At 43.1% G+C, this 27,990-nt stretch overlaps 1 protein-coding gene and 1 long non-coding RNA gene across 8 annotated transcripts in view; one reads left to right on the top strand and one right to left on the bottom strand.

Annotated features, from left to right (window-relative positions):
- Nucleotides 1-20: 20 nt before the first annotated feature.
- LOC129036696 (uncharacterized) lies at nt 21-27,976 on the bottom strand. The gene is made up of 3 exons (XR_008502624.1): nt 27,694-27,976; nt 5,247-5,341; nt 21-802 (listed from the first exon to the last, which is right to left on the bottom strand). It is a non-coding gene; the product is annotated as an uncharacterized LOC129036696 (long non-coding RNA).
- The window catches only part of OSBPL9 (oxysterol binding protein like 9), a 172,244-nt gene continuing 166,340 nt past the window's right edge, over nt 22,087-27,990 (top strand). For 4 of the 7 annotated variants that reach the window (XM_054488137.1, XM_054488116.1, XM_063656126.1 and 1 more), the window contains exon 1: nt 22,087-22,444. In XM_054488137.1, coding sequence (XP_054344112.1) covers nt 22,280-22,444 — 165 coding nt within the window. In that variant the 5' untranslated portion in view covers nt 22,087-22,279. The remainder of the gene's footprint in view (nt 22,445-27,990) is intronic. The other 3 variants (XM_063656135.1, XM_054488132.1, XM_063656120.1) reach the window with 1 other exon arrangement.

Below are 27,990 nucleotides of genomic sequence, written 5' to 3'. Positions count from 1 at the left end.
TTAACGCTCTGAACAATTTTGCAAGATCCGTATTGTCCTCATTTAATAGAGAAAGAAATTGAAATGCAGACTTAGTAAGCTGCCTGCCCAGTGTCACACAGCTAGGAGGTAGCGAGTGGGGATTTCAGCTGTAGTCTTTCTGTCTCTAAACGGGTTCCAAACCGGGAAAGTCGGCCTGCCTGACCGCTGGGACAGGTGACAGGCAAGGGCGTGGAGTCTGTTCTATAGTAGCTGCCTGCCTGGCACCCAGCTGCTTACCCCCGTCTTCGAACTCCTCGCGCAGGTAGACCCGGCGCTGGGCGCACGTTCCCAGGGTGCAGGTCACCAGCAGCAGTGGCAGCAGCCGCAGCCCCTTCATCCTGTGGAGGCTCGAGTCCCAGCCTTGGAACGTTGCTACCCTCGCCAGGAGTTCGGCCCCACTGCCGCCACTTCTACCTTGACCCAGGGGCGGGGGCTGAGATCACCTGCATCCCCACACCTGGATGCCCTCCATTCGAGGCCTGGGGGTAGTGAGAATAATGAGGACCAATCCCGGGGCACCACCGCTGAGAGCGCTGGAGGACCGAGGAGCTAATGGGGGCCAACCAGGTGTTGAGGAAGCGGCAGGGGAGGGTCTCTAGGAGTTGAGGAGTGGAATGGGCAGCTGAGGCTTGCCTCTGGGGTGCTCGACTTTGGTGGAGCTGGTTGAAGTCGCTCTCACTTGATTCCATTCGTCATCTCTCTGTCCCTCCATCCTTCCTTCCCTCTGTCCTTCTATCCTTCTATCCATCCGTCCTTCCATTCATCCATCCATCCACTGGGCCTATGAAGAAACCACAATGATATCTGTTTATTTTAACAGAAATGCAGGGCCTGAGGGGGACCAGAAGAGGCTTTGATCCAGCATGGGGTCTCAGGGAAGGCTTCCTGAAGAAAGTGACAACTGAGGTTAACCAGAGAGGAAGAAATGGGGGAGGGAGGAGGAGGAGCAAAGAGAAGACCACGGGCAAAGGCCAGAGAAGGGAAAGACTTGTAAATTCATATCATTTCTAAAACAACTCCATACTGTACAATCAATGTTATTTACCCTATTGTGAGGAAAATGAGGCTCAAAGAGGGAAAAAAGCACCAGCATTTGTTGATTATTGTACTATGTGCTAAGCACTGCACCAGGCTCTTAACAGGCATATCATTTAATCCTCACACTAGTGTGAGGAGGGTGTTATCATGCTCGCCTTACAGATGAACAAACTGAGATTCTAAGAGATGAAGTAGCTTCCCAAGGTCACACAGAGATGGAATAGGGGCTAGAAACCAGGCCTTCTCATTCCAGTGCCTTCACTACACTTTCGTTTAACTTCATTCATCTATTCAATATCTATTTATCAGGCCAGGCATGGTGGCTCACGCCTGTAACTCCAGCACTTTGGGAGGCTGAAGTGGGTGGATCACCTGAGGCCAGGAGTTTGAGATCAGCCTGGCCAACATGGTGAAACCCCATCTCTACTAAAAAATACAAAAATTAGCCGGGCATGGTGGCGGGCGACTATAATCCCAGCTACTTGGGAGGCTGAAGCAGGAGAATTTCTTGAGCCTGGGAGGTAAATGTTGCAGTAAGCTGAGATTCTGCCACTGCACTCCAGTCTGGGTGACAGAGTGAGACCCTATCTCAAAAAAAAAAAAAAAAAAGAAAAAAAAGGGCCAGGCATGGTGGCTCATGCCTGTAATCCCAACACTTTGGGAAGCTGAGGCGAATGGATCACCACCTGAAGAGTACAACACCAGCCTGACCAACATGGTGAAACCCCGTCTCTACTAAAAATACAAAATTAGCCAGGCGTGGTGGCTCACACCTGTAGTACTAGCTACTTGAGAGGCTGAGGCAGGAGAATCACTTGAACCCAGGAGGTGGAGGTTGCAGCGAGCCGAGATCACGCCACTGCACTCCAGCCTAGGCGAGAAGAGTGAAACTCTGTCTCAAAAAAAAAAAAAAAACCAAAAAAAACCAGCCTGACCAACATGGGGAAACCCCATCCCTACTAAAAATACAAAAATTAGCCAGGCATGGTGGCATGTGCCTGTAATCCTAGCTACTCAGGAGGCTGAGGCAGGAGAATTGCTTGAACCCGAGAGGTGGAGGTTGCAGTGAGCTGAGATCATGCCACTGCACTCCATCCTGGGTGACAGAGTGAGACTCCATCTCAAAAAAGAAAAAAAAATCCAGTATCTATTTATTAAGGTCCTACTATATGCCAAGCATTGGGCTAGGTACTGAAGATACAGTGGAGAACAAGACTGGCAAGTCTTCTGCTCCCATGGAGCTACCTTTCCAGTAGCGGACACAGAGTGTCATAAAGGAAGCAATAAAAGAAGGCAATGACTTAGAGAGTTAGAGAGAGATGGAGAAAGCTTTCATGCTGGGAGAGGAAAGGGGGTCAGGGAAGTCCTCCTTGAGGTGACACTTTGGTTGCCATGTATTCATCTGGGGCAAGTGTTCCAAGACGAGGCAACAAGTGCAAAGGCTCTGAGAAGGAGGATGAGTTTGTCACATTTGAGCATCAGAAAGAAAGCCAATGTGGCTTAAGCATGGTGAGGAAGGAGGTGAGGCTGGAGAAAGGATGGAGTCAAGACTTCTAATGGTATAAGCCATGGGAAGGATTTATAACTGGTGTAGTGGGAAGCCTTTAAAGGGAGTGACATCTTCAGAATTATATTTTTAAAAGGTCATTTTAGCTGCTGTGTGCTAAGTTGGGATGTCAGTGTATAATCAATCGGGATGTCAAGTACACAGTTAAAATATATTAACCTGCATCAATCAGAGTCCTATGGAATATATGTATATATACATTGTGTGTGTGTGTGTGTATATATATGTATGTATATATATAGTGTATATATACACTATAGTATATATACACTATATATATACATACATATATATACACACACACACACACACATATAATCCCACAGAAGAGGTCTTGGCTACAAATATAAATTTGGAGGTATATAAGTGGTATTTTAAGCCACATAGCTAGATGAGATCTTTAAGAGAGAGGAGCAGTTGGCCAAGAACCATGCCAAGTACCCAGAACCGAAGAAGAGAACCCGAGCCCTGAGAGTTGGGCAGAGAAAATGGAAGCAGCAGGGAAAACAATGACTGGCTCTAAAAATAAGAGCCTCCTTTAGAATTCTAGGTTGTTTGTCCATTGGCAGGGTGGTCTTCTCTTAAAGGGAGTGTCAAAATTGCAATTCAACTAATATTCACTAATCACCACTACGTGCAGGGTGCTATGCCAAGTTCTGGGGAAACAAAAACAGATAGGACTCAATCCTTGCTCTCCAGGAATTCTCAGGCCAGTTAGGGACACGGACCTTTAGGCAACTAATTTAGGATCAAGGAAGCCTGGTTTTGGTGCCTTAATAAAGGCAAGAACAGCAAGAGCACAGAGGCAGAGAGATGTACCAGATATTGTGAAATGACTTTACCTATATCACCTCATGTAATTCTCTCAATATAAATAACTATTGTTTTCCTAATTTTACAGAAGAAGGAACTGAGTCTCTAAGATGGAGGATATACAACTGACAAGTAATAAAGTCTGAATACACAGCCAGGTCTGTCTGACTTCAGAGCCCAAGTGCTTAATCACTCTTAGATATTGTGACGGTCTGACAGAGCTGGAACATAAGGTTCCTGGGAAGACGGAGTGTCCAGAGAACAAGGCAGAGGGAGATAAAGAGAAAAGGGGGAACAGGGCCGAACTAGCCCAGGCCTTGAATGCCAGCTGGAGGAGTTTGGATTTAGTTCCTCTGGGCCAGAGTTTTTCAATATCAGCACTATTGACATTTGGGGCCAGATAATTCTGTGTGTGGTGGTAGTGGGGTGGGGGTAGAGGGCTGTCCGCTGTATTGTAGGATGCTTAGCAGTGTCTCTGGCTTTGACTCATTAGATGCAAGTAGCACTGCCCAACCCCTGACAGTTGTGACAACTAAAAATGTCTCCAGACATTGCCATATCTCTCCTGGTGTGTGTGTGTGTGTGTGTGTGCCCTCGCACACGCATGTGCTAATTCGACCACTAGTTGGGAATGGCTGCTCTAGGCACTAGTCGGGTGCAGTTTTAAAAGGAGTATGACATGGGCTGGGCACGGTGGCTCACGCCTGTAATCCTAGCACTTTGGGAGGCTGAGGCAGGCAGATTACCTGAGGTCAGGAGTTCGAGACCAGCCTGGCCAACATGGCGAAACCCAGTCTCTATTAAGAATACAAAAATTAGCCGGGCATGGTGGCGCACCCCTGTAATCCCAGCTACTCAGGAGGCTGAGGCAGGAGAATCACTTGAACCCAGGAGACAGAGGTTGCAGTAAGCCAAGATCGTGCCATTGCATTCCAGCCTGGGCAACAGGTGAGACTCTGTCTCAAAAAAAAAAGAAGTGTGACATGATGAACATTAGAACATTAGGAATGCTCATTTAACACTAGCAACTTAGCTCAGTGTGGTGCTGCATGACTGTAGTCCTAGGTACTCAAGAGGATGAGGCTGGAAGATCACTTCAGCCCAGGAGGTCGAGGCTGCAGTGAGCTATGATTACGCCACTGCACTCCAGGCTCAGTGACAGACTGAGACCTCACCTCTAAAACAAAAAACAAAACACCAACGACTTCTGTTATAACAAGCACTGTTACGTTCATAATGTGTTAGCCCTTGTGAGAAATTGTATTATGTTTCAATTCTGGTAAGCTGGAATCACTTGTACTACTTTGGTTACATTCCCATGGAGTCTGTTCATTTTCTGTGAAAGGATAGATTGAGTTTACCATGTGCTCCTCAAGGGCAGTGAGCACAGTGGCTTCTTTGTTTTTATATTCTAAGTTCCTAGCACAGTGAATGTTAAATGAATAGATGAATTTTAAAAAAATTATTATACACATATTTATATTAATTTTTAGAATATCATGCTTAGATCAGAGATTTGTCTTAAGTCTAATATGTAGTAAAAAATAAGCATCTTTATTTGTAAGCAACAATATCTGTTTTAATCTTTTGATCCAAAAATGCTACAAGCTGATAAAATGTGTAGACTTTATTTTCAGGTCTATTTTCCAGATGAAAAAAATCCATGTGATATTTGCAGCATCCACAGGGTTTTCTTCAATCTGTAAGAATATATTATTAATTATTCACTTGTCTTACTCCATTTGTGCTACTATAACAAATTACCTAAGACTGGGAAATTTATAAAGAACAGAAATTTATTTCTCACAGTTCTGGAGGCTGGGACATCCAAGATCAAGGTGTCAACTGCTCTCTGAAAGCTGCTGTCTGCTTCCAAGGTGGTGCCTCTTGCTGTGTCCTCACCTGGAAGAAGAAGGCAAAAAGGGATGAACGTTGTGTCTTCACGTGGCAGAATAGATGGAGGGACCAGGCTGCTCTCTGAAGCTTCTTTTATAAGGGCATTAATCCCACCTATTAGAGCAGGGCTCTTATGGCTTAATCACCTCCCAAAGGCCCCATTTCATCTCAAAACCATCATCTTGGGGTTTAAGTTCCAACATATGAATTTTGGAGGGACACATACATTCAAACCATAGCGCCACTATATAAAGCACTTTGGGTTAACTCAATGTGATTTAATTCAATAACTATGGCGCTACCCCTATGAACCTAGCACTAGGAGAGATATAAAAGCACAGTAGTTATCCTCTAGATATGTCTAATGAAAGGGATGTCAGGCTTACAGGGTATGCCTCACTTTGTTCTGTCTATTACCAACTGGGTGATCCTGAGTTCATTGAGGCCATATCATGATTTTGGTGGGCTCTAGGCACTTTTGCCCTTATGGACCCCTTCTTCCATAAAAAAGTATTTAAAGATATATTTATGACTGCATCAGCATAAAGACAAACACAAAACAGGCTGGATTCATTATTATATGTTCATTATTATTATATTCATTTTTTTCTTCTGGTTTTAAAAGAAATTAAAATTAAAACATGTTTTCTTAGGCTCCTGTAAGTATTATGGGCCCTAAGCACTGTGCCTACTGTGCCTAATGGGTAAGTCGGCTTTGGGGCCAAGTATTAACCTCATCTAGTTCTCATTTCCCTCTCTGTAAAATTTTGGTCTTGAAGGGTTATTATAAGGATTACTTGAGGTACTTAGAAGTTGCATAAGATCAGAAACCAAGTCCGATTTGTTTTCCACAGTGTACCTGGAGCACTTGGCACAGAATAAGCACTCAAAAAGATGAATGTGAAATTACTAACATAGTGTCAGGGTACAGTAAACACTTGATAAATATCAGATTTAGTTCACCAGACCTCCCAGGGGACAGTTCAGGACATACATAATAGATATCAGAAAGCTGTCATGGATGGTACAGACCCTGAATGTCACAGGAATTCAGATCAGGAAGGATTATGTGGATCGGTCGGTTAGCATGCTTTTTAATTTTTTATTTGTTCAGTGCATCCATCCCACTTAACTGCAGCCATAACACTGTCATTAGCAATGTAGGTAGGAAAAGGATGTGTTCAAAACCATCAATTCTATACTTCAGCCTGGTATATTTACATATGCAGGGAGTTGTACCAGCATTGCCCTGTAGCTCCAAATCCTCTGCAGATTTAATTACAAAGCTACAAAATGAGTGCATAAATTATGCACTAAGGCCCATGTTTGGGAAATTACTGTGTAGTCCTGGGAATTAGATAGGAGGTTAGATCTTTGTAATTGATATACTTCCACTTAAGGGTTGAAACCCTGCAGATCAGTGAGAACTTTGGTCTAAAGACAGTTTGTCTGTGGTTCTGCAGGGCTAGCTGGACATTTAAACTCCAAACACTAGCTATTGGTAGGAAAAGAACTTTGCGGTTATCCAGTCCTGCTCAGGTCTCCCTCTTCAGCTTCATCTCCCCCATGGGTTCACTTGTCCCATCACATCTGGAAGATGCACAATAAATAGTATCAAGCCTTTTGCCTTTTCCTATACTGTTCTCTTTGATGGAATATTCTTCCCCTCTTCATTCTGGGAAACCCCAAAGAGAGTGCCTGTTTCTAGTAGCTACTCTACAAGTATTAGTTTCTTCTTCCTGAGTAAGAAGGCAAAGGTTTCATGTCAGTAAGCTCAGCTCAAATACTTTTCCTTGTGAAAGCCCTTCCTACCTTCCTAGGAAGAAGAAAAGAAAAGAAATGCACCTGTATTGGACACCAATTAAGTACAAGCACTTTGCTGAGTCCTTTGCATTTACCATCTTGTTTAATCCTCAGGGCAATTTTGTGCAGAAGGTATTCTTATCCTCAGTACCTAGGTCAAGAACTTGCTGTCTAAATGGTTAAGTAACTTGGCCAAAATCTCTCTGCTAGTAAACAGCAGAGGTAGAAATGGAATCCGGTCTGCCTGGCTGTCTCCCTCAGGCCAGTCAATTGTTCCATTCTTGGGGCTCTTAAAATTCTTCCATCATGCCTCTACCCTAACACGTCTCACTGTATGGTAATTATTCATATACTTTCATAACCTGTCTCTTTCATGAAACTTTTTTTTTCTTAATTGTTTTTTTTTTTTTTTTTTTTGAGACTGGGTCTTACTTTGTTGCCCAGGCTGGAGTGCTGTGGCACAATCACAGCCCTTTGGAACCCTGACCTCCTGGGCTCAAGGGATCCTCCCACCTCAGCCTCCCTTGTAGCTGAGACTACAGGCACAAGTCACCACACCCAGCCGATTAAAAAAAAATTTTTTTGTAGAGACGAGGAGGGGGGCGGTGGGGTGTCTCACTATGTTGCCCTAGTTGGTCTCAAACTCCTGGGCTCAAGGGATTCTCCTGCCTCTGCCTCCCAAAGTGGTGGGATTACAGGCATGAGCTGCTGTACCCAGCCAACTAAACTCTTGAATCAGAGAGCAAATCTTACTTCTTTCTGTATCCTCAATGCCTGGCACAAGGACTAGCATGCAGTGGGTGCTCAAAATATGTTGATGGAATAAGGTAAATAATAACAAAACACTAGGGCTGGGGTGGTGGCTCACACCTGCAATCCCACCACTTTGGGAGGCCAAGGCAGGAGGATCACTTGAGTTTAGGAGTTCAATGTCAGCCTGAGAAACATGGCAAAACCCTTTCTCTGCAAAAAATACAAAAATTAGCCGGGCATGATGGCATGCACCTGTAGTTCCAGCTACAGTGAGGTTGAGGTGGGAGAATCACTTGAGCTCAGGAGGTTGAGGCTGCAGTGAGCCATGATTGTGCCACTGTACTCCACCCTGGGCAACAGAGTGAGACCCTGTCTCAAAAGAAAAACAAAAAAACACTTTGCAGTTTGCAAACCCTTTTCAAATATATGATTTCACTTAAGTATGAATAAGCATAAGATAAAGTTCCTGCTTTTGTTAACTAGCAATATAAACAAGAAAACAAGTTATGTGCTGGTGAAACAAAAAAGCACAAAATAGTATCAGGAATAACAGTATTGTATACAGATAAAGTAAATTTACTGAGGCCAAAGAGAATGAGAACCGAGAACAAGATTTTTAGATTTGGAGAGAAAACGATCTTACAGCTCTATTTAGGGAACTGGATGGGACATTTTAAGTACCTTATGTTATTTCATCCTCACAAAAACCCAATGAGGTGCATGGTACTGCCTCTCTTTCCTAGAAAGTGGACAAAATCTTAAAGAGGTTAAGTGATTTGCCCTGTCACACAGCTGGGTTATGGCAGAGCCTAACCCATAGAATACTATGTTCTAGTCTCTAAGAGTCCTCTTCTTTTTTTATTGTAGTTGTATTATTCTGTGCCTATATTTTAGGAGATACTAGTAGTTAATATATTTCTCTTTATAGGCAATAAAAACATTTCAGCCAGGGTCTTCTGGCTAAGCCCTGTGGTGTATGTAGTAGAAAAAGTATGTATCTTGGTTTGGGTTGGAGTGCAGGCAAATTATTTAGGATATGATATCAGTAAACCTGGGTAGGAGTTGGGTAGTAAGACAGAAGTGAAGATAGTCAATAATGTGTACATTATTAAGCTAGTTACCATAGTGGGCAACTGGACCTCAATTATGCTGCAGAACTCTGGGAGACAGTGCAGGGCACATTCAGGGTATCCCAATGGAGGGGTGAGAAAATTGGGGTATTATTCAACTCCCTATACATAATTGGTTCTGATAACATTAAGTCTCCGAAACTCCCAGCTTGCTCTGTGCACAGGCCAAGCATGTTCCCTGGTCAGAAAGAAAGACAGAAAACCAAAATCTTCAGGCAATGAGCTGCGTATGTTCCCTATAATAGCCTTCAGTGTCTAGAAGTGAATGCCAGGAAATATGGACAGGAAACCAATAGCATCTGCTACAGAACATAATGGGATGCAAATACTGCCTCTACCACTTCATTTTACATTTTAAAAAATTCATTAGGGCTGGGTACAGTGGCTCACGCCTGTAATCCCAGCACTTTGGGAGGCTGAGGTGGGTGGATCACCTGAGGTCAGGAGTGCAAGGCCAGCCTGAGCAACATGATGAAACCCTGTCTCTACTAAAAATACAAAAATTAGCCAGGTGTGGTGATGGGCGCCTGTAATCCCAACTGCTCGGGAGGCTGAGGCAGGAGAATCACTTGAACCTGGGAGGCGGAGGTTGCAGTGAGCCAAGATCCCACCATTATACTCCCGCCTGGGCGACAGAGTGAGACTCTGTCTCAAAAAAAAAAAATTTTCATTAGGTATTTATTGTAAGTCCATCATACACTAAAGGGATTAGCAGACTGGTTTTGAAGATCAAATATGGCTAGCTTCATGGTTTCTTTGTTTGTTTTTGAGAAGGAGTCTCGCTCTGTCTCCCAGGCAGGAGTACAATGGTGCCATCTTGGCTCACTGCAACCTCGGCCTCCCGGGTTCAAGTGATTCTCCTGCCTCAGCCTCCCAAGTGGCTGGGAATACAGGCGCCTGCCACCACACTTGGCTAATTTTTGTATTTTTAGTAGACACGGGGTTTCACATGTTGGTCAGGCTAATCTTGAACTCCTGACCTCAGGTGATCCACCCGCCTCAGCCTCCCAAAGTGCTCGGATTACAGGCGTGAGCCACCGCACCTGGCCTAGCTTCATGTTTTTGTAAATAAAGTTTTATTGGAACACAGCCATGCCCATTCACTTATGCTTTTGCCCTACTACATGGCACAGTTGGGTGTTTCTGATAAAGAACATCTGGCCCTCAAAGCCTAAAATATTTTACTATCTGACATTTTATAGAAAACGTTTGCCAACCCCTGAGTTAGATATTTGGGATACTGAGATGAATAAGATTATTCCCCTCTCCTTAAAGAGTTTGCAATCTAATGAACAAGACAAATGTGCAAGCCAATAAAGGCAGGAGATTATTACAAGTGCTACAAGAGCCATTTAAATAAGGGAACTGGGATTTCTAACTAGTTGGAGAGATAAATTAAGAAAATCAGCCAGGAGCAGTGGCTCACACCTGCAATCCCAGCACTTAGGGAGGCAGAGGCAGGAGGACAGCTTGAGTCCAGGAATTTGAGACCAGCCTGGGCAACATAGTGAGACCCCATTCCAAAAAACAAAAAAGAAGATAAAGAAGAAAATCTTCATAGAAGAGATGACAGACACTTTTATAGAGTCCTGAAAGATGAGTAGGTATTTTCCAGACATAGAGGAGTAAAAACATTCAACACAGAGAAGACAGAAATAGCAGAAATGTCCCAAGGATCAATAATGACATGAATTTAGGGAACTGGTATCATATTTGGAGGTGGGGAGATAAATGACACAAAAAATAAGTCTGGAAGTAAGGAATTAAATTTTATCTTTTCTTTAGAAATATGACTGGCTCTCAGCCGGGCGCGGTGGCTCACGCTTGTAATCCCAGCATTTTGGGAGGCTGAGGTGGACGGATCACGAGGTCAGGAGTTCGAGACCAGCCTGGCCAACATAGTGAAACACTGTCTCCACTAAAAATACAAAAATTAGCTGGGCGTGGTGGCAGGCACCTGTAATCCCAGCTACTCGGGAGGCTAAGACAGGAGAATTGCTTGAACCTGGGAGGTGGAGGTTGCAGTGAGCCAAGATCACGCCACTGTACAGAGCTAGACTCCATCTCAAAAGAAAGAAACAAAGAAAGAAAGAGAGTGAGAGAGAGAGAGAGAGAGAGAAATAAAAAGAAAGAAAGGAAAGAAAGAAAGAAAAAAGAGAAAGAAAGAAGAGAAAGAAAGAAAAGAAGGAAGGAAAGAAAGAAAAGAAAGAAAGAAATGTGACTGGCTCTCACAGTCAGTGTGGAGGCTAGGTTTAAGGTAGCAATAGCGGAGTGGATAACGCCAAGCTACTGTAGCAATCCAGGCATTAAATGGTGCAGGTTTGAGACCAGTAAGTAGCAGTGGACATGGAAAGGAAAGGCTGTGTGATTCCAGTGCAGGCTGGTTTAGGTGCCCCTCTTTGCCCAGAGCATGTTTACCCCTGGCTTGGCATGTGTTGCCCTGTGCGGCAACACAGACTCTGAGATCCTTGAGGACAGGAACTACGTAAGACTGATCTCTGTATCTTCAGCACTATCTTTAGCACTTTAGGATTCAGCATAGAAATGCTGTTCATTGAAGGCTACTTGCTTGGAAAAATGTAGTGAATTAATATACTGCAAATTTATGGCTGTGATGATTTGTCTTTAAGTTATGGGGACCCAGGTGGATATAAAATGAGGAAGAGGGCATGGGAATTCTGCAAGACTTCTGGTTGGCACAGAAGGCTGTTGCAATCTGACAGGATGTCCCTGTTTGAACAATAATGCTTGCTTATTTCAGCTCCTTAAGGAGGCAGGCATATGATTATAAATGGCAGATTCAGAGCTGACATAATTACCTGGGTGGTACTTTTTTAAAATATATTTTTTATCCTTTACAAAATGGCTTTTTAAGTAGTTACAAGTACAATGTCTGTTAGTTGTAGAAAATTTGGAAAACATGCCAGGCGCGGTGGCTCACGCCTGTAATCTCAGCACTTTGGGAGGCCGAGGCGGGCAGATCACGAGGTCAGGAGATCAAGACCATCCTGGCTAATACGGTGAAACCCTGTCTCTCCTAAAAATACAAAAAAATTAGCCGGGCATGGTGGTGGGCGCCTGTAGTCCCAGCTACTCGAGAGGCTGAGGCAGGAGAATGGCGTGAACCCAGGAGGCGGAGCTTGCAGTGAGCCGAGATCGCGCCTCTGCACTCCAGCCTGGGCGACAGAATGAGACTCCGTCTCAAAAAAAAAAGAAAAGAAAATTTGGAAAACACAAAAGTATAAAGAAAAAACATAAAACCAACCATAATCCCACAAACTACAGGTGTTTTTTTTTTTTTTCTTTTTCTTTTTTTTTTTTTTGAGACAGAGTCATGCTCTGCCAACCAGGCTGGAGTGCAGTGGCGCGGTCTCCGCACTGCAACCTCCCTCTCCTGGATTCAAGTGATTCTCCTGCCTCATCCTCCTGAGTAGCTGGGATTACAGGCGTGCACCACCACACTCAGCTAATTTTTGTACTTTTAGTAGAGACGGGGTTTCACCATTGGCCAGGCTGGTCTCAAACTCCTGACCTCAAGTGATCTGCCCGGCTCAGCCTCCCAAAGAGCTAGGATTACAGGCGTGAGCCACCATACTTGGCCTACAGATGTTTTTCTGTAGTATATCTATGTAATCTTCTGGGTAGATAGGTATATTTTTTATAAAATTGGAATCATACCGTGTGTGTATATACGCACACAACTTTCCATCCTCCCAGCTCTCTTATTCCCACTAAGTCTCTCTTTAACCTCAAAGGAGATCCAATCCAATCTCTTGGCTTCTTCCTCCTTATCTATTCTCCTTTCCTGCCATAATCAGCCTAGATCTCATGAGCTATGTCTATCTGTTAGCAGCAGTGAATCCATACGGGTTTGCAGCAAGCTCAATCCTCACCTCCTTGGAGGAAAGAATTTGACCAAGGGGAATATGGCAGAGTGAGAGACTGACTCAAGTTTTAGAGCAGGAATGAAAGTTTATTAAAAAATTTTAGAGGAGGAACGAAAGGAAGTACACTTGGAAGAGGGCCAAGTGGATGACTTGAGAAATCCAAGTGCTCCATCTGACCCCTGACTTGGGGTTTTATACATTGGCATGGTTCCAGGACTTGCATCTCTCCTCTCTTGATTTTCCTTGGTGCAGGCTGTCCACATGCACACTGGCCTGCCAGCACTTGGGCGGGCCGCATACACTGTATTTACTGAAATTGAGCATATGCTCATTTAAGGCGTTTTTCCCTTACCAGTCTAGTGTTCCTAGAGGAAGATCATACACAAGTTAAATTCCACCATTTTGCCTCTTAGTGCACATGCTTGAGCCCACTCATCCAACTCCTGAGATCTTCTCAGGAAGCTGCTGATCATCAGCTTCAAGTGCCTTCTGTCTGCTGGGTGACTGCCTTTCCCTGGCACCAGCTGCGACCAATTATTATTTTATTTAATTAATTAATTTATTTTTTAAGATGGAGTCTCACTCTGTCACCCAGACTAGAGTGCAGTGGTGCAATCTCAGCTCACTGCAAGCTCTGACTCCTGGGTTCAAGTGATTCTCTTGCCTCAGCCTCCCCAGTAGCTGGGATTACAGGAGTGTGCCACCACGCCCAGCTAATTTTTGTGTGTGTGTGTGTGTATTTTTAGTAGAGAAAGGGTTTCACCATGTTGGCCAGGCTGGTCTCAAACTCCTGACCTCAAGTAGTGATCCACCCACCTCAGCCTCCCAAAGTGCTAGGATTACAGGCATGAGCCACTGCACCTGGCCTTCAATGATTATTTTAGAGAGATAGTTTAACAATCTCCTGACCATCATCTGATGGTCACCTGACATTCCTGGGTGGGGGCGCTTTCCTGCCCTGCTCTTGTCTGCCTAACTACCTACTCTAACATATAGGCTAACCAGCTATTCTCAACTCCTTCCTTCCTTCACCTACCTTATAAATTTCTCTCACCTTGGGTAATTCTAGTGATATATCTCCTGTGTTCCTAGACACAGGTTGCTGAGAATTGCTGGGGGAAAAAAAATCCCTCAACCATTCAAAACAAGATAAGCCAATGCTACCAATAGTTTGTATGTTTAAACTCAGCTGGACCCTTATTGCTACTTCCATCCCTTTTTTTTTCACTTCACAGAGCCCTTCCCTCTTGCCTTTTACACTTCATCACCTTCTTAAAGTTCACTATCGAATTCTATGACCTCCCCTTCCCCCTTCCTATCTGTTAATGACCTAATTCACATAGAAATAGAGTTCACCAAGGAGAATGCCTCTTAATTTCCTGCATTTGATCTTGAAGTATTTTCCCTAGGCCTTGGCTTTCTCGAGCCTCTCTCATTTTTCCCCATTCTAATTATTGATTCTTAATCTTTTTTCCTGGTTTCTCTTCTTTTTCCTCTTCTTTAAATTTTGCTGTCCTCTAGGGTTCCATCCTGAACCATACACTCTATCCACGTTCTCTGATCTCAATGTTTCCCATAACTTCAGCTACCTTCTCTCTCCTTTTTTTTGTTTTTTAGAGATAGGGTGTCACTCTGTCGCCCAGGCTGGAGTGCAGTGGCACCATCAAGGCTCACTGCAGCCTCAACCACTTGGGCTCAAGAGCTCCTCCAATTTCAGCTTCCTGAGTAGCTGGAACTACAGGTATGTCCCACCATGCCTGGCTTTTTTTTTTTTTTTTTTTTTTTTTTTTTGGTAGAGACAGGGTCTGGCTATCTTGCCCAGGCTGGTCTCAGACTCCTGGCTTCAAGTGATCCTCCTGCCTCATGCCTCAACCTCCCAAAGTGCTGTAATTATAGGCATGAACCACCACTCCCGGCCAGCTACTGCCTCTGGATTAAAACTCAAATGTGTAATTCCAGCACTGGTTTATTTCTTGAGCTCCAAATTAGAATATCCACTTGCCGGCTGAATGTCAATTTTTTTTTTTTTTTTTGAGATGGAGTTTCACTCTTGTTGCCCACGCTGGAGTGCAGTGGCGTGATCTCGGCTCACCACAACCTCCACCTCCTGGGTTCAAGCGATTCTCCTGCCTCAGCCTCCCGAGTAGCTGGGATTACAGGCATGTGCCACCATGCCCGGCTAATTTTTTGTGTCTTTAGTAGAGATGGGGTTTCACCATGTTGGCTAGGCTGGTCTTGAACCCCTGACCTCGTGATCTGTCCGCCTTGGCCTCCCAAAGTGCTGGGATTACAGGCGTGAGTCACCGCTCCCGGCCACACATATCTTACAATGTAGAATATTCTTGTCACCATACACTGTGGATGAACTCATTAAGGACGCTGTGAGATAATTGCTACCTGAATTAGAATGTGTAATTCACTGTGGAACATAGTAAAGGTAAGATTAGTGCTATCTGGGGGTGGGCACAGGTGTGGGTGTCCAAAGAGACTCTCAAAAAGGAACTGATATTTGTTGTTGTTGTTGTTGTTGTTTTTGAGACAGAGTCTTGCTCTGTTGCCCCGACTGGACTACGGTGGCGCAATCTCTGCTCACTGCAACCTCTGCCTCCCAGGTTCAACAATTCTCCTGCCTCAGCCTCCTGAGTAGCTGGGATTATAGGCGTGCACCACCATGCCCAGCTAATTTTGTATTTTTGGTAGAGACAGGGTTTCACCATGTTGGCCAGGCTGGTTTTGAACTCCTAACCTTAATTCAGATCATTTTCACAAACATTCAACACAGGCTGCTATGCCCCAGGCAGTATTGTTATATTGGAGATAGAGAGGTGAATATGTCACTGACCTCAATGAGATTTTAGCTGGAGAAGCTACTTTTTCCTTGACTATCATTTATTCAAGAGAGTGGCTTGGGAGAATTAGCTCCCTAATCTCTATGAGCTCCTCTCAACCAACCCGAATAAGTACAAAGCGTAAATAAAAACGGTTTCTGGCAATTCAGCTTCCCTAGCCTTCCCTGACCCTTTTATTCAGATTGCCTGCTGCTGCTAAGCAGATTGCCTGCTGCTTTCTGTTCCATGTTGTCTACGTGAGGCACTGTGCTAAGCCTGTGGATGCACATATGACTGAGTCCTCAAAGAACCCAAGAGATAGGAGAACCAGGAGCTCAATGAGTAGATGCAATAGGTTGTCCCAGACACTGTTACATGTTTGTTCAGGGTGTAGATGGGGCTGTAAAGAATGAAAGGTCACTTCCATCTGTGAAGGAGGGTGTTTGTAAAATGTTTAAAGCCCAAGGTAGCTGAGATGTGGGTCTCCAAGGGGACACTGGAAGGAGAAGACAAAAGATCAGTTCATTCCTCTTTTCTTTCCTTAGAACACTTACAGAACCTAAATCTCCTAAAATATTTTCTCTCCCTTTCTCAACTCTCTTTTGCCTGAAAATCATAGCTTTTCCTAAACTTGATGTTTCATTTTCTTGCTCTGTAGCTAGTGGAAAGGGTGAAAAAAAAAAACAACCAAAAAAACAAAACAGGACTGTGAACAAAACAGGCTGTGCCTTATTTTGCTTCTCCCAAATATAAGCATGATCTTGTTTCCTCTACACCCAGCAAAGGACAGTCAATGTCTTGTAGGTTTCTGTGTTTTCCCTTAATAAAACAACACTCTAGAAATGTTGTTTTATTTGATGCTTGACAAATACCAATTAAGAAACATGACAACAATAACAGCAATAACAAAAAGCAGTTGGTGTGAAGTTTAGGAAGAGAAGACAGCAAACCAACAACAACAGAATGCATTATGAAGTAATTTGTACCTACACTCTTGGCTGTGAAAAGTTGGAAATCATTTTTGCTAGAAACTAAGGGAAAAAATTAATGGTCTAAACAGCTGTGTAAAGGAAGGAAACTTCCTATTGAGAAACACAAGCCATTCTTGTTCTTCCTTTTTAAAAACAAAACAGGCCAGGCACAGTGGCTCACGCCTGTAATCCCACACTCCGGAAGGTTAAGGGGCAGGGGGTGGATCACCTGAGGGAGGAGTTTGAGGCCAGCCTGGCCTACATGGTGAAACCCCGTCTCTACTAAAAATACAAAAATTAGCTGGGCATGGTGGCGGGCGCCTGTAGTCCCAGCTACTCAGGAGGCTGAGGCAGGAGAATCGCTTGGACCTGGGAGAGGGAGGTTGCAGTGAGCTGAGATGGCACTACTGCACTCTAGCCTGGGTGACCAAGTGAGACTCTGTCTCTAAATAAATAAATGAATAAATACATACATACAAAACAAAACTTGGCTAAATGATTATTCAGTTACAAAAGTTAGAAACCTTGGTATTATCTCTGATTCTCCTCACTCCCTCCTCATTTAATTCCATTGCTTAGTGAGTTTTAAAATCTTATCTCCAAAATGTTTCTCAATAAATATACAGAATAGTATCTTTCCTATTCTTCATCCATGCTGTCATTGTCCAAACTGAAACTCTCTATTGCTTGATTAGCTTTTTAAAACTCTCTTTGTCTTCTTATCTCATCTTGCTCCTCTCCATTTTGTCCTCAATTTTGCTGCCAGAATGGTCTTTCAAAAATCATGTCTTTAGTTTAATATTTATTGATATTCTGAATGGCAGGATGAATCTGTCCCAGCTCCTGTCCTTGACGAGTTTTTGATGTTTTACAGTTAACATTGACTCTACCTTTCAGTTCTGAGTCTAATCCTCTTTTTCTGCTATGCATCAGCTGCCACATCAGTTCCACAAGATGTCAGTCACTGAGGAATGTAGGAACTACAGCCGATGTGTCTCCACCATGTGTAACTTTAGCTAATTATTTAAAGAATGTAGTTTGACACTTTGTGTAGAATGTAGAAAAAGTGCTGTGGAAATGGACATGGTTTTATGCGTCAAGAATTGCACTTGATCCTGGCTTTCCCTGATGACCTGTGTTTTGACATTTGAAGCTAAGTAGAGCCTGCTGATGCCTGGTGACCCTGATGAAAGTTAAAACTGATTTAGAAGTTGTTGATGTTGCCTGTGTCATGTCCAAGACGTTTATTTACTACACTTAATCTTAGCCAAATGACTGAGAAGTGATCAAGACATTTATACATAAATAATGCAGATATAGCTTGCTGCTGGGGTGAAATGGATCTGGCATGCAAAGACCTAGATTCTAATTCTGGTTCTGCTGTTTACTAGTTGTGTGACTTTTGGCAAGCCACTAAATAACTCTGTGTTCTAGTGTCCTCATATTTAAAATGGGTGTGATAGTACAAATCTTGAAGGATTGTTGAGGGGAATAAAGGAAACAATGTAACTGATGGAGTTTAGCACAATCCTTGAAACTTTTTGGTCAGTTTCAATGGAACACATAATTCAGATCAAACAATAATTATTAAGCACCTTCTGTGTGCCAAGAACTGGGCTAGTTTCTAGGGCTACAAAGATAAGGCCTGGTTCCTGCTGTTAAGAAGCTAATGGAGGGATACTAATGAACACTATGTGAATTTTTTAACTCAATCTGAGTCATGATGTTTCAAGATCCCCACAGTTTGCTTATCCCAAAAGACATCCACAACATGAGCTATTCTGCTGATTAGTCTGGAACATCAAGTTTCTATAGGAAGTGTATAGTGTGTTTTGAGGAGGCCATGTAGCATGATGAAAAGACAGGTATGTGTTTATATGGACTCAGATACTCGTTAATTCACTAATTAATACTCTTAGGTACCTGGGTAAGTTTGTTCATTTCTTTGAATCTCAGTTTCCTTATTTGTAAAATGTGGAGATTAAAATACGCACAGAGTTATTGTGATGATTAAATGTGATAAGGTATATAACATTCCTGGCACAGTCCCTGGCATAGGGTAGATAATAAATGATGGAATTAATAAGAAAAAATATATCCAAAAGGAAAGGGAAATGGCTTTGTACCACACTCAGTTGCATGCATGGTTCATGTCCTGGTTAGCTCCTGAATAGGAACCATGTCTCTTAAACCAAGCCTTGTCTTTTCTTTCTTTCTTTTTTTTTTTTTTTTTTTTGAGACAGGGTCTTGATCTGTTGCCTTGCCTAGGCTGGAGTGCAGTGGCGTGATCTCTGCTTACTTATCCTTGACCTCCTGGGCTCAAGCAATCCTCCTGCCTCAGCCCCCTAAGTAGCTAGTACTACAGACATGCGCCACCACAACCTCGCTAATTTTCAAATTTTTTGTAGAGACAGGCTCTCACTTTGTTGTCCAGGCTGTTCTTTGTTGCCCAGGAGTTTCACTTTGTTGCCCAGGCTGGTCTGCAACTCCTGGGCTCAAGCTGTCCTCCCACCTTGGATTCCCAAAGTGCTGGGATTACAGGCATGAGCCACTGAGCCTGGCCTGGCTTTCTTGAAGATGCCAAACGTCTACCTTATTCCCAGAAACCTTTATTAAATTGTAATCTGTAGAAAAGAGGCTATCCCAAGGAAAAGAAAGGAAAGGAGAAACAGGATGCTCATTTTTTTTGGCTGCTATCCCTTTCAGATATACTCTTATTTACTTCTTTTTCAAATTTCTTGTAGAGATATATTCTTATTTACTTCTTTTTCACATTTCTTGTAGAGACAGTGTCTCACTCTGGCATCCAACTCAGGCTGGAGTGCAGTGACGTGATCTTGGCTCACTGCAGTCTTGACCTCCTGGGCTCAAGCAATCCTCCTGCCTCAGCTTCCTGTGTAGGTAGGACTACAGATGTGTGCCACCACAGCCAATAAATTTTTTAAATTTAAAATTTTTTTTTTTTTGTAGAGATGGGGTCCCGCTATGTTGCCCAGGCTGGTCCCAAACTCCTGGCCTGAAGCGATTCTCCCACCTCAGCTTCCCAAAACACTGGGATTACAGGTGTCAGCCACCAAGCTCGGCCCACACCACATTTCTTTGGGAAAATTCTAAGAACTAATATTTATTTATTTATTTATTTATTTATTTATTTATCCTGTTGCCTGTATAACTGCAGAATAAGAGCTAATATTAATTGAGTGCTTACTATCTACCAGGCTCTGTTCTAAGCTCTTTACCCATAAGAGCTCGCTTAATCCTTGAAACAACCTTTGTAGACAGCTACTATTGTTACTCACATTTTAAAGAAGAGACACCGAGGCATAGAGAGGTTAACGAACTTGCCTAAGGCCATATAGCTACTAACTGATGAATCTGGATATTAAAACCCTGGTACTATGGCACCAGGATCCACATTCTTAACTACTAAGCTTTGAGCCTCTCCTAAACTAGAAATAGAAACTCGGCCCAGCGCAATGGCTCACACCTGTAATCCCAACACTTTGGGAGGCCGAGGTGGGTGGATCACCTGAGGTCAGGAGTTTGAGACCAGCCTGGCCAACATGGTGAAACCTCGTCTCTACTAAAAATACAAAAGTTAGCCAGGCATGGTGGCGAGCGCCTGTAATCCCAGCTACCTGGAAGGCTGAGGCAAGAGAATCACTTGAATCCGGGAGGTGGAGGTTGCAGTGAGCCGAGATCGTGCCACTGCTCTCCAGCTTGGGCGATAAGAGTGAAACTCCGTCTCAAAAAAAAAAAAAAAAAAAAAGAAACAGAAACTCATTCATTTCTATACCATCTAACTACTGACCCACTGGTATCTGAACCCATACTCTCTGCTCTTCCTTCTTGTTACTTTGGATAAAGTATCTCTGCTACTATCAAAAGTCAACCTTTGCACTTGGGCTTGGGTTCTCAGTCTTTTCCTTTCTTTCTTTTTTTATATTTTATTCCAGTGTTTCGCCAACACAAAAAGAGGTCTCAATCTTGTGAAGGGCTTCACTGCTGCTATTCTCTCTTTTCTCTAGGATGTCCCCAGTTTTTCCCTCTCTTGAAAATCAGCAAAATAATATTCTCTAGTGTCTTCAATCTAAATAATAATTTTAAAAAAGGACAAAGAAAGCCCTTCCCTTGACCACACCTCCGTTTCCAGCTAGTGCCTCATCTTTTAGTTTCCTTTTTAGCTCTTTCTCTTGATATTTGCACGGCTGGCTTTTTCTTATCCTCCATATCTAAGTTTAAAGCCACTTCATAAGAGGTCTGCCCTAACCACCCAGTATAAATTAGCTACCCATTGACTTCCTATTAAAATAATTTATTAAATTATTTGCAGTGTTCATCAATATTGGATATTTTTCTTGTTTATTTGTTTAGTGTTTCCTTTCATCACAGAATTTAAGCTCTGAGACAGCTTATTCACTGCCGTATTCCCAGGACCTCCAACAGTGCCTAGATATAGTAGGTGGTCAATAAATCCTTTTTTTTGTGTGTGTGAGATAGAATCTGGCTCTGTCACCCAGGCTGGAGTGCAGTGATGCAATCTCGGCTCCGAGGTTCAAGTGATTCTTGTGCCTCAGCTAGGACCACAGGGTGTGCCACCACGCCCGGATAATTTTTGTATATTTAGTATATATGGGGTTTCACCATGTTGGCCAGGCTGATCTCGAACGCCTGACCTCAAGTGATCTGCCTGCCTCGGCCACCCAAAGTGCTGGGATTACAGGCGCGAGCCACCGCGCCCGGCCAATGAATACTTAAATTGCCCTTGTAGGCTGTTAGTGATCTATCCCTACTTCTTTGACCTTATCTCCCACTACTTTCTCCCTGGCTCACTGCTCCACGCACACTGACCTCCTTGTTGATCCCTCAAGATGCCACGCTTACTCCTAACATTTGGTCTTTGCATTTGCTATTCCTTCGTCTTGGAAGGCTCTTCCACCAGGCTCCCTCCTTCACTTTCTTCAGGTCTTTGCTTAAAAGTTACCTTTTCATTCAGGCCTTCCCTATTTGGGAATTTAAAATAGCAGTCCCAGCGCTCTCTCCTTCCTTGCTTATGTTTTTCTCCATAGCATTTATGATTTTTTAATGTACGATATAATTTACTATTTATTTTACCATTTCCCTCACCTTCATGAAGGCTCTGTTGTATCCCCAATGCCTAGAAGAATGCCTAGCACAAAACAGCGAATATTTATTAAATGAATGGATTTGTGGAATCAATGCAAAACAGCGAATATTTATTAAATGAATGGATTTGTGGAATCAATGCATAAATGAATATCAGATATGAAATCTTTTTGAAATGGAAGGTATCACGGCCAGTAAAATTATTTATTAATATGTTCATAATCTTTTTTCTTTACTCTAATCCCATGACAGATTATAAATAATCTTAATAGAATATTCACGTTTGCATTCTCGCATCCCTCGCATGGAGTCCTACACACAATAGGCGCCCTAAGAAAGCGTGTTTGACTTGATCGCTGGAGCATCTGCCGGCACCGCCCAGGACCCGCCCAGGACCCGCCCAGGACCCGCCCTGCCCCCTGCGGCCCCGCCCCCCGCATGCTGAATGCCATATAGGCGAGTGACGTCAGGCCGTTTGTTGTCATTGGCGGCTCTCAAGATGGCGTCCATCATGGAAGGGCCGCTGAGCAAATGGACTAACGTGATGAAGGGCTGGCAGTACCGTTGGTTCGTGCTGGACTACAATGCAGGACTGCTCTCCTACTACACGGTGAGTCCCTGGAGGGCACAACTCCAGGCGCCTCGGAGCCGCGTTTCCTGGATGGAGGTGGGGGACCGGGGTTTTAGTGGCTGAGTTGAGGTTGCTAGTCTGGGGGTGCCGCCGTACGCGAGGGTTCCCTTGTTAGGGAGGGTTTTACGTCTCGGATAGCCAATGAGGGTGAGGGAGAGAGGGGCGCAGCCAATAAATAGAAACTAGCTGTCTGATTTATGGGTTGGGGGTGAGCCAAGTTTCTTTTTTAGGGTGCGCTATTAAGCGGTAGTGGGGTCCGGCATGGTTGTGAGCGGATAAGGGTGATCGTAGTCATGGCTTAAAAGGTCCAGTCGTGCGGTTCATGCTGTCTTCATATGTTGTCATGGACTTTACACTGTCCCACCAAGGCCCCGTAGCCGGCCGCACCCCTTAGCTTCCCTCCAGGGATTGAAGAGCTCTGCTTCCTCGGAGGAGTGGCCACAGGGGCCGGGACAGGTCCAAAAGTGACCAGCCCTCGGGCAACACCAGGGCGTCCGAAATCCCTCCAGTCGGTTCAGGTTGTGTGTCTCATTCAAGGGACGCATCCCTCTATTTAGCGGGAGGCGAGCTCAAACGACGCCTTAACTTTTGAGTGCCGAGGATTTCCTACACGCGAGACTCTTGTCAGCGAAGAGAGACAAGTGATAGTGCAGTGTCCCCTTACAGTTATATTCTGGGTTGAGGGCTTCAGTGTTGTTAACATGAGTTGGTGGCCATGGACAAGTAGATGAATTGCTATGAATCTTATGTGGTTTTGTGTGTGTGTGTGTGGTTTTTTTTTTGAGACGGAGTCTCGCCTTGTCGCCCAGGCTGGAGTGTAGTGGCATTATCTCGGCTCACTGCAACTTCCGCCTCTCGGGTTCAAGCAATTCTCCTGCTTCTGGCCTCCCTAGTAGCTGGGATCACAGGCGTGCGCCACCACACCCTGCTAATTCTTGTATTTTTAGTAGAGACGGGGTTTCACCATGTTGGCCAGGCTGGTCTTGAACTCCTGACCTCAGGTGATCCACCCGCCTCGGCCTCCCAAAGTGCTGGGATTACAGACGTGAGCCACTGCGTCCGGCCTTGAATCTTATGTTTTGACTATCCCCTCCACCCTCATCGCATTCGATATGGAAAGTAGGTGGTATTAGGGAGATAACTTACTTAGAAAGGCACTTTCTCTGAATGGTGTATAGTTGACGATAGCGATATGAGGGAAGAAAATACTTAAAAGGACAAAATAGAATGCCCAGAAAGCTATAGAAAATAATAGAAGACAGAAAGAAAAACATGATTATGGAAGAAGGATTAAGGTTGATGAGAGAAGGGGGACACTGAATTTATTTGTTCATTTAAAAAATATCATTGAGCTGCTATGTGCGTTTTCATGCCAGCAAGAATAGACAGTAAAAAAGACATTCACTGTTCCTCTTCTCTGGAGCTTATATACTAGCTTGGTGAGTCCTTTAATTCATTTCACTCCTAATAACTCTGCAAGGTGGTTATTCATTATCTCCATTTAATATCCCCAGTTACAGTTTTGAAATCTGAGGCTCCAGGCTTTTAAAGCCATTTGCTCAACATCACATAGCACTAAGTGATGGAATCAGGATGCCAAATTATTGACTTTTTCTACTAAACTTCACTTTCACTACAGGAAGGAGAAAAGTGTAAGTTGTGAGTTACTAAAGGCAAGCTTGCAAGAGTAAAAGTATTACTTTCATCATCCTTCAACTATCAGCTTTCTTTCTCTACATAGTTTTTAAAGGGAAAAAGACTAAACCTTAATGAGTCTTAAACACATTGTTCAAGATTGTCTTTAGGTAGGCATGAAAGAGAGGCAACTGAATATTATATCCTGAAAACTCTGGAATTTTGAAAGCCATGGCTTAGATAAAGGAAAAGTAATATTGGGTTTAAGTAGATGTAGTAATCAGAAAATCCCGTAAACTCTGTTCAAGATAGAGTGATTTCAGTGAGTGACACTATGCAGTTAAGTTACTTTACAAATCCCAAATTTGTGTGGATCTGAATCTAGGACCATACTGGAGAGGCCCCCAGCTGAGCTTCTTCAGAATGCCTAGCCCAGAAAGAATCTTCCTTTTTCCTCTTTTTCTTCCTTTCATGTATCCTTTTTCTGCTTTGTTGCCCTTTTGGTTTTTGAATACTTGGACAAATATCTCCTTTCTTACTGGCTAAATATAGGGTTTAAAAAAAATACTTTCTTTCCCCCCTCAATACTTATCCTTCTTTTTGAGACTAGATTCCCTAAAATATTATCCTTGCCAGAGGAAGGAAGTATCATATTTCTCACTAACGGCTGTTTAGAAGATTTTTTTTTCTTTTCTAGTTCCTTGATATTAAAGTATTTGCTTACAGAGAAACAACAGACAATTGTTGTACCATCTTGTGAAAATAAAATGATACCCAATCTCAAATTAGAGGAGGTCTAGTGAAGAGGGGAAAAGGATAGATATTTACTTAAAAGGGAAGGTAGGAGACACATTGGATATTGGCAATGAATTCCACACACATGACATTATTTCAGTCCATTCGGCTTCTGAAGGATTTGAAGGTAACATATTAATGATTTGCATGCGGCTAATAACTTGTAGCTACATCTTCCAGGAAGAATATCTGAATTAGTTGTGTAGCCTTCCAAGCAAGTCAGTGAATAGCATAACTTTATTTCTTGTTTCCAAAATCACTTGGCCTGTAGTCTGTCTCTGTGGTTGTTAATATATTCTAGGGTGGTCCTGCAAACCCTGAACTAAACTAGAGTGACCTTGCTTTAGAGTTGGCCTTACTGAGAATTGTTCTTGAGGTAATCTCAGGATTGAGTTAGGATCATTGCGATTGCTGTGAACTGAATAGATTTACACAAGCCTCACCTTAGTTGAATATTTATTAGATGAAATGGCCAGGGAGAACTAAGGATATAAATTTGGGAACACTATGTGAGCAACCAATTGTTTATATGGCTCATGATCACAAAAGAAGATATGGAAGGAAGGAAATTGGGGGAGGTATAGATCTATGAGGAATTGGAAGTTTAGAAAGTTAGGGGAGTTTGTGCCTTTTGTTAATTTATGAAAGGTTACTGAGTACCTATTGTGTGCCTGGCACTTTGTTAGGAAGTGGGGTTAAAGTGGCAAATAAGATGGAAATTGTTCATGCTCTCATGGTACCTATAATATGCTGGGGGACATACCAGATAAGAGCTGTGATAGAGGAAGCACAGGGGGATACATAGGTGGGCTACTTGACTCAGTCTTGGAGGGTTAGGAAAGGTTTCCTTGGAGAAGCAGGTTTGTTTTGACTTGAATGATGAGCAGAGATTAGCCGTATGAGCAGAGAGGGAAAAGTGCTTGAGACAAAGGGAATAAAAGTTTTTTGGAGGAGACAAGAGTAAGCAGCTTGTCAGTTCTGGAGGTTGGGCTATGAGGTAGGTAGCAGTGAGAGATGAACTGGGGAGCTAAGCAGGAGGACAGATAATGAAAGGCTTTCTTGGCAAACCATGTTAAGGAATTTGAACTTTATCCCCAGGGCAGTGGAGAGCTATTTCAGTGTTGTAAGCACTTTTTTTTATTATTGAAAAATCTTTTATTATAGAAATTTAAAAAAATTAAATCTATTTTATTTATTCATTTATTTTGATAAGACTGGTTAATTTTGTATTTTTGGTAGAGATGGGGTTTCACCATGTTGCTGAGGCTGGCCTCGAACTTCTGGGCTCAAGCATTCACTTGCCTCAGCCTCCCAGAATGTTGGGATTACAGGCGTGAGCCCCTGTGCCCAGCCTATTATAGAAAATTTTTAACATTCATGAAAGTAAAGAGGACAGTAAAATGAATTCATTTCATCCAGCTTATACAAGTATCAACATATGGCCAGTCTTGTTTTACTAGTACTCCCATTAACTGCTTCCTCCTCTATTGAATTATTTTTAGAGCAGATCCCAGACTATTATTTCTTTGTGAATATTTCAGTATGTGGCCAGGCATGGTGGCTCACACCTGTAATCCCAGCCCTTTGGGAGGCTGAGGCGGGGGGATCACCTGAGGTCAGGAATTCAAGACTAGCCTGGCCAACACTATCTCTGCTAAAAATACAAAAATTTGCCTGGGGCAGTGGCCCGCGCCGGTAATCCCAGCTACTTGGGAGGCCGAGAATTCAGCCTCTCCCTTCAAAGAGAATCACTTGAACCAGGAAGTGGAGTTTGCAGTGAGCCGAGATGTTCCCACTGCACTCCAGCCTGAGCGACAAAGCGAGACTCCGTCTCAAAAAAAAAAAAAAAGAAAGAAGGAAAGTTAAGGTCCTTCTATTTTCAAAAAAATGTTATCAAAACACTTTTATTACAGCTAAATAGTAGTATTTATTAATATCAAATATCCAGTCTGTTCAATTTCCTGGAATGTCACAAACATTTCTTCCTTACCAGTTGGTTTGAGTTGGAATTCCAAACAAGATCTGCATATAAAATTATACAGTCTCTTTTAATCTCTAGTTCTCTCTCTTTTTTTCTTGGCCATTTATTTGTCTAAGACACCAGGTCATTTACTCTGTAGAATTTTCTGCATTTTGGATTTTGTTGGAAGCATCATTTTGGTGTGTTTAAACATGTTCCTTTGTCCTCTGTATTTCCTATATAAATTGATAATTTGAGCTGAAAGCTTAATCAAATTTATTTTTTTTCTTTTGGGCAAGAATATAGGTGGAACCTATCAAATCAAGAGGCATATGATGTTAGCTTGTCTCTCTATGATGTTAAAATTGATCAGTACGTTCAGGTGAAATGTTTTTTTTTTTAAAGAATATGGTTGCAGAGAAGTAATCAGGAGGTCGCTTTTGATGGGATTTAGTGATTGGATGTGAGTGAAAGGGGAAGAGTCTGAAGACATCCAGGTTTTCAGCTTGAGCTGGTTGAATGATAAGAAGGAAGATAGGAAGAACAGGTTGGGGGAGAGAAGTGGTTGCTTTGGGGCATGTTGAAATTGACATAAAGATGTGTTATAGTCTGGAGCTTAGGACAAAAATCTGGGCTGCATATCCTCTTATCAGTCAGTAAAACATAAAATAAATCTGGGCTGCAGATAAATATTAGTTTTTCATATATGGAGAGTCGAGAGAGTGAGTAGAATAGAGATCTTTGGATAGGACTCTGGAAAATATCACTGGATTTAGTTATCTATTGCGTTATGACAGATTACTCCAAAACGTAGCAATTTAAAACAACAGTTTGTTACCTCATAGTTTCCGTGGGTCAGAACTTTGAGTTCTGGCTCAGGGTCTCTTATGAAGTTGTAGTCAATATATTAGCCAGTGCTGCAGTCATCTGAAAGGCTCGACTGGAGCAGGAGGATCAGCTTCCACGATGACTCACATGGCTGTTGTCAGAAAGCCGCAGTTCCTTGCTGGCTGTTGGAAGGTGGCCTCATTCCTCACCAAGTAGCCTCTCCACTGAGCTGCTTAAGTGTCATCATGACAGAGCAGCTGGCTGTGATCCAAGTGAGAGCAAAGAGGAAGCCTCAATCCCTTTTATG

The sequence above is a fragment of the Pongo pygmaeus genome, chromosome 1 (assembly GCF_028885625.2).
Source record: "Pongo pygmaeus isolate AG05252 chromosome 1, NHGRI_mPonPyg2-v2.0_pri, whole genome shotgun sequence".
In the NCBI taxonomy this organism is placed as follows: Eukaryota; Metazoa; Chordata; class Mammalia; order Primates; family Hominidae; genus Pongo; species Pongo pygmaeus.
The sequence above is the reverse complement of the archived record's forward strand: the minus strand, read 5'-3'. Positions and strand labels throughout refer to the sequence as shown.